The sequence below is a fragment of the Recurvomyces mirabilis genome, assembly GCF_035927965.1.
Source record: "Recurvomyces mirabilis strain CCFEE 5264 chromosome Unknown scaffold_1, whole genome shotgun sequence".
NCBI classification, from domain to species: domain Eukaryota; kingdom Fungi; phylum Ascomycota; class Dothideomycetes; order Mycosphaerellales; family Teratosphaeriaceae; genus Recurvomyces; species Recurvomyces mirabilis.
This window is the reverse complement of record NW_027041935.1, coordinates 867565-878522: the sequence shown is the minus strand read 5'-3', so window position 1 is coordinate 878522 and position 10958 is coordinate 867565. Positions and strand designations below refer to the sequence as shown.

The following is a 10958-nucleotide window of genomic DNA, read 5'->3' as shown; positions in this document are numbered from 1 at the left end:
ACTCAACAGTTCGTTTGAGGGCAAAGGACGCCATGCTGTCCCTACTACTGGCACTGGCCGCTGCTGCAACAGCACAACAACTCCAGGGACTGTACATGCCTATGCCGTACAACGTGTCTACACCTTGCCTTCAGGCTCTCAACACCAGCGTGTCCTGCCCTGATGGTTTGATCGACCTGTCTTTGACGTTGGTGGCAACCGGCAACATAATGAATTCGTGCATACGCTGATCCGTACCATAGCGGCGAGGCCATTGATAGCGATGGGGTGGCGTATCTCTGCACTGGTGACTGCGCGAACTCTCTACAGAGTGCACGTTCGACCGTCGCTTCCGCTTGCTCTAGTGCAGATGTCGTGGTTGTTAATGGCATCGCTTACCCTGGTACGGTATATGCAACGACCCAGGCTCACTCCAGATCGTGACGATGGACGCTGCCACCGAGGCCAGCTTGTTCTCGGACACGACCAACATCAAAGTCGTCAAGCCCGATCTGAAAGTCTTCGTCAGTGTAGGAGGCTGGTGTGTTGTTTCGGAACCTCCACACGAAAGATACGAGTACTGACGAGATTGCACACAGGACTTTCTCAGACAATGGAACCGTACGCAGTGTAGGAAAAGCCTGCCACACGACCATCTGCTGACTAGGCCGTGCAGGCAACGCAGCCAGTATTTGGTGATATTGCCGCCGACTCTGGCAAGAGACAGAAGTTCGCAAACAATGTAGTACAGTTCATGCGACAATATGGTAAGGACTCGCTGATCAAGCATACACCTTGCATCATGGACACTGACATATGATGCTGCAGGCTTTGACGGCATTGACCTTGACTGGGAGTATCCTGGAGCGCCTGACCGGGGTGGTAAGAAGGAAGATACCGCCAACTATGTCCTTTTGATGCAGACATTGCGAGAAACGTTCGATGCAAGTGGCGGCAAATATGGACTGAGCTTCACTTCACCTTCTTCCTTCTGGTATCTTCGATGGTTTGACTTGCCCGGCCTGCTCAAACATGCCGACTGGACGAATCTCATGACGTGAGTCGGGACTGGAACCATTCTTTCATACTGCCTATTGACTGGATTACAGATATGATCTGCACGGCGTGTGGGACTCGACCAATCCCATCGGCTCCATTGTGCAAGGCCACACTAACCTGACGTATGTTCGCTCAGCTTAGCACACGCGAACAGTATCGTGCTAACTTGTGCCGTAGCGAGATCAAACTGGCTGCAGAGCTGTTCTGGAGGGTTGACATCCCACCGTCCAAGGTCGTAATGGGCTTCGGCTTCTACGGTCGTTCCTTTACCCTCGCCTCTTCCGGTTGCACGACTCCTGGATGCGGGTTCAGTGGAGCGTCTGATCCTGGACCGTGCACGAAGACCGGAGGATCTCTCGCCTACTACGAGGTCGAGAGCGTCTTGAAGAATAACCCTTCTATTAAACCGATCCACGACGATGATGCTGCAGTCATGTACTTCGTCTGGAATGATAATCAGTGGATCTCTTATGATAACGCGGACACTTACAAACAGAAGGTCGATTGGGCAAATGATGTCGGGCTGGGCGGTGCCATGATATGGGCCTCAGACGGAGGTCAGTACGACCCCTCCATACATTTTATTCTCTAGCTGACGTTCCATCTTCACTGCAGACGATGATAAGTACAGCGCTCATGCAGCACTTTTGGGGAGATCCATCCAATCCACTTCCAGCTTGGGAGACCTGCAGCTCAAGAATCTGGCCAATGCGGACCCTGAGTCGGTTTCTCAGAGTGCTTCAGCATTCAACGGCCAGCAGTGCAAGACGTACGACGGCAAATGCGTGGATCTGAAAGACAACAACGCTATGGCCGCAGCGTGTGGCAGTGGCATGACGGTCGTGGGCTGGGATGACGCTGGTTGCGGAAAGAAGAATCACGTGAGTCTGCGTTATAGCATCTAAACCACCAGGCTTCTGACTGACACCGAATTAGCATTATGGCAAGCCTGTCTGCTGTCCAGCTATAACCGCACCAAAAGATTGCACATGGCGAGGCGACAACAATGGCAAGGGCAGCAAGGGTGACTGTAGCGCTCAGTGCTGGGCCGGTGAAGTGAACATGGCGGGGATCCAGTCGTCATGGGGAGGCGGCTTCACCAATGATGGGAACACTGACAAATGCTCGAGGGGCAAGAAGTCGTTCTGCTGTCCTGATCCGGGCTTTTCGCAGCTGACTCAAGGGTGTGGCTTCACTGGATGGTGAGTAGGAATCATCGGTGAACATGTACTGCGGACGAAACTGACATCTCGTAGTGGCAAGAGTTGTGCCGTTGGTCTAGACCAGCTGTTCGAGACCAACTGCGTTTTTGGTGGGACGAAGAAGTACTGCTGCCCGTCACCGGCACCGTTCAGTGATTGTCGCTGGGTCACCAAGACTGACAGTAAAGGCGTCGACTCTGACTGTGCAAACGCCATCTGCGCCAAGGACGAGATCGAGATATTGCGGACTAACACTGGGAAAGGCGAGACTCGCTGTGCCTGTGAGTCCTTCCGGTCGGACTGCACTACTCGAGGGGCTAATGAGACTCGCAGACGGACGGCAGCAGCCCGCTTGCTGCAAGATCAGCAAAGCACCAGACGCTCCAGCAATGTGCAGCTTCGATCTTTGCAAGCTGCCGGGAGTCTGCACGAACGACGGCACACCAGGTATCGCTGCAAACAAGAGAGAACTCGCTCTCGACAGCCCCATGGAGACCCACGTACTCGAGACTCGTGGGCAGGATCACTATGAGGCCAATCTAGGCCGTTACGTATTCATTCTCATCGCTGCAGCCGTCAACGAGATCTCGAGACTCTATGCCGGCCGAAACGCGAATCTTGTAACCCGTCAACAGTACAGGTTACGACCTGGGAGCTGTGTCGGCCCTGCTATCGACATCTTAACCGTAGCGGCTGGTGACCATCCGGGTGGCTTGACTGGTGATCAGACTGAGCATCCTATTGAGGTGAGTACATCGTCTTCGGGAATATATCACAGTTTCAGCACTGATTGCATGTTGACAGCCGCAATTCGGTGCTCGATTTCTCGAAACGATCGTTCTAGGCAGACTACGCGGTGCCAACGGACAAATTCCTTCGCCGTATCTGCCTCCTATCCCTGCTGACACGATCAACTTTTACTGGGATCATCCGTTGCATGAGTTGGCCCAACGGCCTGCCATAGGTGGTCCTTATGGCGATAAACCTGCCACCGCCCAAGAAAGATTCATGGGAGCTTTCGGGTCCGTCGACTGGCCAGAGCCTCTCATCCCCACTGATCAGCAGATCAATGGACCCAAGGGCCAGCTTTGGAGTCTGCACGATCCCATCTCACTCGATGCCATCAATCGTAATGCTCGGGCAGCAGTCAACGCAGATACCGTTCAGACTCAAGACGCCCTGTTGCAGTCCGTCCGTATAGTAAGTTCGAGTCTACATGCGTTCCAGCGCCGTCAGCTGCCACGGAAGATATCTTGCTGACCTTTGTTGCACATTGCAGGGCTTCGCTATCATGGAATACATGAACGATCAGAACTTCATCAACCACTTCAACATCGCTCGCAACCAGATCAGAGCGCAGCTCGGCTACATCGAAACGGCGTTTGCGAACCAGGGCTGGCCGGTGACTGGGCTACAGGAATGGTGGGATGTCGTTCTGGACGACTTCATGGCGCAATTGCAAACGCGTGTCCGAACCTTCACCGACCAGGCTATCACGGCGGCTTTCGCGCCTTTCAACTCGCAACGCGGTCAGAATCTCAATATCGCACCGGCGATACGCGCCACGTTGCGGGATTATCTCACCAGGCTTCAGAACGGCCAGGGTATGACGTTCGATGCGCAGTACTTTGTCAATATACACCCACCACCTTGAAGAAACGAATCTGGGCTCGGAGGATTGGCCAGGTAGTACGGTGTGTAGTCATGTCATATTTCCAGCTTTTGCAGTCGCAGCAGGAAATGGAAGATAGATACGGCATGCTATCCTCAAATCTCGTATGTTTCGTGATCATGATGTCCGCCTGTTCTAGTGTTGGTCGCGATATTGGATTATGAGTCAACGACCTGGTTGTAGTTTCTTTAGCACTTGAAGTCGTTCTCGATGTACGTGAGAACAAGGTACTTTGACCTATAGCTCCGAGTCGTACGTACCGAATGACCTTTTATACTATTTGAACAATATGTACTATCGATCTAGGTATATAGAATAGTAACATTCAGTACTAGTATGTGTAGGTAGACTAGGTAGGCTCGGAGTTCACCCCGGGCACGTCCATACAACTGACATTGTGTCGCTGGCGGAGGCGGTCACGTAGGCCGTCGTCGGAGCTACAATAGTATGAGGTTGGCTCATGAAAGCAGCGGATGGCGAGGAGGGAGGCAGCATCTTCATGGACCGTGCGGCAAAGGTTGAGCTTGTCACATCAAACACCGACAGGCACGCAGCATGCAAAGACAATAGTAATGTGCTCGCTCGGACTGCACTTCGACCCCTCAGCGCCCATTGCTGCCACTCCCGCTTCACCCAGGCCCAAGAGACAAGGAGTACGCGTAGCGTGTCAGGTCTGGTACGTCACAGTCAGCAGCTATATCCTTATCCATACCCATACCCAGCCGCCACGGAGCTGTTTACTGAATCGTAGTGACCATGCAGTCGACGGCGGAAAGTCCGAGTATGTCTGCACAGCATCGCATCCTCCGTCCTCCCCGCAGAGTCGCACTGGCTGACGGCTCGCCATGTGCTAGTGCAACGGACAGCGGCCAATCTGTGACAAATGCGAGAAGGGTGGGCACGTCTGCCAGTATGAGGCCAGCGACGATGAGACGGGAGCGGCGCCTTTGAGGAAGAGGACACTGGCCTTGGGACAAGAAAACCAGACATTGCGAGAGCAGAATGAGGAGCTGCAATCGAAGCTGTCGAGACAATCCCCCGGGTACCACGCGTCTACGTCGCATCACGTGCGAAGAGCGCTGACCAGGTGCAAAGCAGGTCCACCTCCCCCACCGCCGTCACCTCCCCGCGGAGCATCGTCACCGATACCCTCTCCTTCCATGCCACCGCCCAATCCTCATTTCCCTACCTGGTTGGCCCGCTAGAGTACCAGCTGTTTCTGTCCCACTCGCATGCCTATGCCTACGACAGGCTCCCCGACATGGCAACCCTGAAGGCTCTGCATGCCCGAAGAGTGCATCGCATCATGGGCGACGTTCCTCTCCGCATGGGGTACTCATCCACCACCAAACCCCAGCGTACAGTCCTACCTGTCTAACAACTTTTCTGACAGAGATGACCTCCCGCCCTCTCCGGCAGAAGTACCTCCGGAACTCGCTCCAGCGTTTCAGCATGGCTCAACATTCCAACAGCTCCCGCCAGACTCGCCGTTCATTCGTAGCGACAAGCGCTTGGCACGGTTCAATTTAGCGGCGTGGTGTCCGGTGACTGTTCCGAATGAGCTCGCCCGCCGACTGCTTGACTTTTATCTCCATACCGACCATGCAGTGCTCGGGCATTTCGACTCGGAGCTTTTCATCGAGGACCTCCTCAATAACAACACCGATTTCTGTTCAGTGTTGCTGGTCACGTCATTATTGCTTTGGGCCTGCGTGAGTCGAGCCTCTTGCATGATGTACACACACTGACAGTATTGCTAATGGTGACAAATAGCACGGATACTCCCTTATCGATCAACGAGCCCTCATGCTCAGTACTCCACTTTTCGATGCGACCCTTCGCCTATGGCAACAGGAGCGTGATCACAACTCACTTACTACCCTTGCCGCCGGAATCTTCTTCAGACTGGCTTGTACTGTCATTGGCAATGAAGACATTGGTCTGAGCGTATTCGCAGATATGTACGACATGGTACAAAGACTTGAGCTGGTGGGGACCGTGAGTGACAATCCGGAGGCATATACCCAATTGGACGAGCACGAGAGGAAGTGGTACCGAGCACGAGCGCATGCGGCGTGGGGTTTATTTAACTTCACCACGTGAGTTGTAGTGGGTCATTTTTGTTAAAGTACCGAGCTAAATGTGGCAGACTTCACTCGTTCTCCTACGGACCACCGATGATGTCCGAGCTTCCCAAGTTCATGATTCCTGGAGAAGCATACACCTGGCCGCTTCCGGACTTCATGGGAAACACATTCACCAAACTTTCCAAGCTGTGGCTTATCCTGAACGAAGTCTCGCTTGCCTACTTCGCTGACCCTTCAGGTGGTTCACCGGAGCACCTATCGATCGACTTCGCCGAAGGACAATATCGGCGACTCCTCGAATGGGCGGATATGAACGGACCCTTGATCGAACAGTGGGACCGCGATTCGCGCCACCAGTCCTACATCCAGGTGATTTTCCACACCTGCGTCCTCGAGCTCTTCCGGCCCTTCCTCGACACCAATCTCCCCCTCAAGACTTTTCAATGGCAGCAATGCACCCCGCGCGCCATCTACTCAGCCTCCACCCGCCAACTCCACTACCAACTCCTAATGTTTCCCATCATCCACCCCTCGGCCGATTTCATCTGGTGGTGGTATGGAGTCTGCCAGATCGCCAACGCCGCTATCACCACCCTCGAGAAACCAGACTCGCAGTGGATCTTCCTCCTCTGTCTCGTCTGCTTTCACGACCTCGCCGTTTGCTTCCCCGTCATGGGCGATGTGTTGGCGGGATTGTTGCGGATAGCGACGAGGAGGAAGTTTCTGCACCGCCGGGATGCGCACGTTCTGTATGAGCGGTTGAGAGAGAATCGGAGGATGTTGACCCGGCAGGATCAGAAGGGCGTGGGGTTTTCGATCGATCTTTCCATGTCAGAGAGGGGTTCGGAGATAGCGAGTGTGTCACAGCTTGCGAAGGCTTCTTGATGGGTTGCTTTTGCTTGGGTGACGATGCCTCTTGTACTTACCGGGCCAATAGCTGGGTTGAGTGGCTACGATGCAGTTCCGTCGGCAAATGGCGTTCATACTACTCTATGCGCACATCAACTCAATTGCACTTGAATGCTGATTTCTGCAACCTCAACAAAACAGACATCCGATCTGTCTGTGCCTATCTGTACGCTGTTTTGATACGCGCGTCACTTCTACCATTGTTGTCCAGAAGCCTGGACATCACTTCCGGCATTTCATCTGTACGCATGATACTAAGTCCGTCCCGTGCAATATAATAAAGTTGCAAAATTCAGGAAAAGGGGGCTGCGAGACGGGCGGGATCATGTATCCTCTGCGACGTGTGATCGCATGTGGTTATCATTTGATGATGGGTGTGGTCAATCCCGTAATCTAGTTCGATCTATGCACCCATCTAGTGTATTGCATTGACATCACAACAGACTACCAACCTCACCCGCCAAATCCGTCAAGCCTTTCATCTTCGCACACTCCCTCGCCGTCTTCTTCACGTCCAAAGCTCGACACAAGTCCATGACTTCACCATTTGTAGGGCCGCAATACAACAAAAACCCTAGACTCAACAGCAAAGCCTTGACAGCCTCCTCGTTAGTCTCGGAGCCAAGAGTCTCAACTATCGAAGCAGCGAGCTCGACTTGCTCCGCTTCGGCCAGAGCCTCTTGTTCTTCTTCCCGTCGGACACGATAGTTTGTCGTGGCGAGGTTGAAAACTAGCCATGCTGAGCTGACCCGGACGCTGGGGTGGGAGATATCAAGGAGTGAGCGTGTGACGAGTTGTATCAGCTCTTGTAAAAGATCGGTAGAGCCTTGTGTGATTTCTCGGATGAATAGTGGGGAGGGGAACATGTTGCAGGCGAGTTGGATTGTGACAAGGCGTAGATTGTGAGGGCAGGTTGGAAGGTCGTTGATGTGTTTGAGGAGGGTTGGGATGAGTGCGGGAGCTCGTTCTTCGGCGAAGTAGCCGCTCACGCGAGGGTCGATCGTGGCGCAGCGCAGGAGGTCGACGGCGGCGAAGCGGACGTCTACGGGAAGGGAGAGGACTTTGTTGCGGAATTTCTGGCTGATGGCATGGAGATTTGGTAGCGGTGCCTCGCGAGCATCTTTGTTGCGTGTCTCGATGAAGGACTTCAGGATCGTGAGTTGTGGGTCGTGGCCTGCGTTCCCGAGCTTCGTCATCAACTTGTCCAGGGGAGGGACCTTGCTGTAGGTGACAGGCTTCAGGCTTCCATACTGCAGCGTTGGTACCTTCAGCGAGGTGTGTGGATGGGGAGGAAACACAGTATTGATCAGCCTCTCCACGTTGCCTTTCAACATATTCGGATCAGCTCCCAACCACTCGTCCTGCTTCACACCCTTCTTGAACGTCATGAATGTCGGTGTGGCCCTGACTCGATACTTTGCACCGACATCCTGGGCAACATTCACATCGACCTTTACGAACAATGCGTTCGAATACCGATCGGCCAGAGTGTCGAACATTGGGTAAGCGATCTTACAAGGCGCACAAGTCGACGACGTGAAGAAGACCGTGGCAGCCGTCTCCTTCGCACCCTGCAGATGACGTTCAAGCTCCGCAAGACTCTTTGCACCGATCACACTCCCATAAGTTCTATTGCCAGTCATGCCGTTCCCGTTTGTACTAATGGCTGTCCTCTGCGCCGAGCCTTCCGCCCCGTGAGCCGTCCCGTTCCTGGCGGCAGTCGAAGGTAATGCATTCTGCTCGTCCAAAGGCCGCTGCACTGTTCCTCTCATGCCTGCTTCAATCTGCGGTCGTAGCATCTGTCCGAATGGTGTGTCCAGGACTCGCTTGGGCAACGAAGTAATATGCTCCGGGATCCCTCTTCCAAGTAGGAACATACTAAAATCATTGGTGAAATTGTTGCAGTTATGCGCAAAGAGATCGTAGGATTCGGGTGTGTAGACTTGTTTCAGACTTTCTAGGTAGTCGAGGATCACTTCGAGGGGTAATTGTGTTGACCCCATGGGTATGGTCTCCATCGGTCGGCCGTGGTGGGTTGAGCCGGCTCGACATGTTTGCACACCGGCGCCGAAGAAATACTCGATTCCTCCGAAGACGAGAGAGGTATGGTAGACAGCGTCGATCTGAATGCCAAGATATGCCTGGGAAAGCTGCCGTGCCATGCCATTGGTAAGGTCGTAGACATAGAGTTGGATCTCCATGGTGGCGTTGGGTTTGTGTCGTGTGAGGCTGAATGTTATAGTCGTTATTATGCCTCTGGGCGCCAAAACACGACTGAAGTTTCCCGACGTTGGTAAGGATCGTGCATGTCACAATGGAAGAAATGGATTTTTGGCAGGCGGCAAAAGTAGTCGTAGTCAATCGTGCGTTGACAACGGCGCCACATTCCTCCGAGCCGATCTCTTTCCACTTTCCATGGCACTTCATCGAGGCGCTTTGCTTTGCATAACTCCATCATATGTGACATTGTACTATCTGCTCTTGGTATTACACACTCCCCGGGCACAGCCTCCAACGTCTCGGCTGTCATGTTTCGACCTCATGACGTACGCGAAAGCAACGATTGCTCCTTACCGCATAACAACCGTTTCCTTCAGCATCGCTTTCCCATTGAACAGCGTCCATCATGATTGTGCAACAGCCCTATGCCCTTCAGCCTGTACTCATGCTACAGGGCTAGGTTAACGAACATCTATTCACGACGATGTCTGTCCGCCATGATTGTTCCTGCCTGGTGAGAACTCCCTCCTTGGCTTAGACTGATGCCACTTATAGCCCACGACGGCGACGCGCCTCTTCATATTTGTTCCACGATGCTAGACCCCACGGCTCACCGACCATGCCGCGATAGAACTCACGCTGTTGGTGCTCCTGCTGCGGGAACTCACGTCCTCCACCCACGCCATGATCTGGGCGAAACAAATTGTCGTAGCGACAGCCGCCCGGAGCGAACGGATTACGCGGTTGTTCGAAACCTCCATACGGATCAAAGCGACCTTGTTGTGTGCGACGCTCGAACGGATTGCGTGGGCCTGGCGGATCCATCGACAGTCTCTCATCTCTGAAGCCACCACCTGGTAGCCCAAGGCCACCAAAACGATCACCGAACCTATCGACTCTGTGCCTGCTAGCTCTTGGTGGTGGCGACGCTGACAATCGAGCAAAGCCGCCATAGCGGCCTGTGCGCTCCAATGGAGACATGGAACGCCGAAGATCTTCCTCTGGACGATTGATTGTGATGAGGGGCGGTCTGCGGGAGTCTTGCTGTGGTGCACGACGACCAGTGGCGTAGTGGTCGAAGTTACGGTCGTAGATGTCGTCGGATCTTGCACGGCGATGGGCGAAAAGGTCGTCTTGCTGCGCCATGCCGTTGCCCTTACGGCCACCGTACGGGCCGTGAAGATCAGGGCGAAAGCCACCGTAGCCGGGATAGCCTGGATAGCCGGCCATGATGATGAGTCTTTGATGAGTCAATATGTAGATCAAGGGGTTATGTATCTGCTGTTTGTGGTCTGCTAATACTCTTCTTACCGATGTAGCCGACGTACTGATCGTCACAGTATTCGAGGTTTGTGTTTGTTTGAAAATAGTAAGCCGAGAGTGTAGACTTACGGGCACAAACTTACTGCTATAGGTGACTGACAGTTGTGTCTGAATCTACGGTATGTTCACATATCAGCGGCTTGTGTCTGCCGTATTACCGCACCAGCATTCACCAACCTTGGTATTTACTGAAACCTACCGCACTCCGACGGAAGACAAAGATTGCTACTTCCTGGGTGTCTGCCTCTTCATCCGCTCCCACGTTGTATAATTTACAGCATCTCAAGTTCGATCAAATCAACCCACATCGGGAGCTGCACGATGCAACAGAATAATCCTTACAAAGCCGTCAATCTTCTATCCTACACGAGATATCTGTTCTGCGCCCCTGACATACTGTCTCGCCATCATGGAAAGTCAGGTGAGGATGCGGCTGATGCGCTCAAGGACTCGGATGACAACACAGTGGTTGGCCATCTCTAATCAATCGCCAACTCCCGGCCTAGA

At 53.5% G+C, this 10958-nt stretch overlaps 5 protein-coding genes across 5 annotated transcripts; 3 read left to right on the top strand and 2 right to left on the bottom strand.

Moving 5' to 3' along the window:
• Positions 1–425: 425 nt before the first annotated feature.
• On the top strand, positions 426–2008 carry LTS14_000375 (uncharacterized protein; the record flags this gene model as incomplete). The annotated part of the gene is made up of 8 exons (XM_064833088.1): positions 426–520; positions 579–600; positions 656–746; positions 808–1036; positions 1089–1160; positions 1216–1595; positions 1654–1919; positions 2003–2008. 8 exons carry the CDS (start codon positions 426–428, stop codon positions 2006–2008), a joined length of 1161 nt encoding a protein of 386 aa, XP_064699357.1.
• Positions 2009–2629: 621 nt separating this feature from the next.
• LTS14_000374 (uncharacterized protein) lies at positions 2630–3894 on the top strand (the record flags this gene model as incomplete). Its single annotated transcript, XM_064833087.1, has 3 exons — positions 2630–2986; positions 3045–3440; positions 3520–3894. The coding sequence occupies 3 exons, from the start codon at positions 2630–2632 to the stop codon at positions 3892–3894; spliced, it is 1128 nt and encodes a 375-aa protein (XP_064699356.1).
• A 1279-nt stretch (positions 3895–5173) lies between these two features.
• Positions 5174–6884, top strand: LTS14_000373 (uncharacterized protein; the record flags this gene model as incomplete). The annotated part of the gene is made up of 4 exons (XM_064833086.1): positions 5174–5244; positions 5306–5624; positions 5686–6011; positions 6062–6884. 4 exons carry the CDS (start codon positions 5174–5176, stop codon positions 6882–6884), a joined length of 1539 nt encoding a protein of 512 aa, XP_064699355.1.
• Positions 6885–7342: 458 nt separating this feature from the next.
• LTS14_000372 (uncharacterized protein) lies at positions 7343–9109 on the bottom strand (the record flags this gene model as incomplete). The annotated part of the gene is made up of 1 exon (XM_064833085.1): positions 7343–9109. The coding sequence occupies one exon, from the start codon at positions 9107–9109 to the stop codon at positions 7343–7345; it is 1767 nt and encodes a 588-aa protein (XP_064699354.1).
• Positions 9110–9677: 568 nt separating this feature from the next.
• LTS14_000371 (uncharacterized protein) lies at positions 9678–10358 on the bottom strand (the record flags this gene model as incomplete). Its single annotated transcript, XM_064833084.1, has 1 exon — positions 9678–10358. One exon carries the CDS (start codon positions 10356–10358, stop codon positions 9678–9680), a length of 681 nt encoding a protein of 226 aa, XP_064699353.1.
• Positions 10359–10958: the final 600 nt, after the last annotated feature.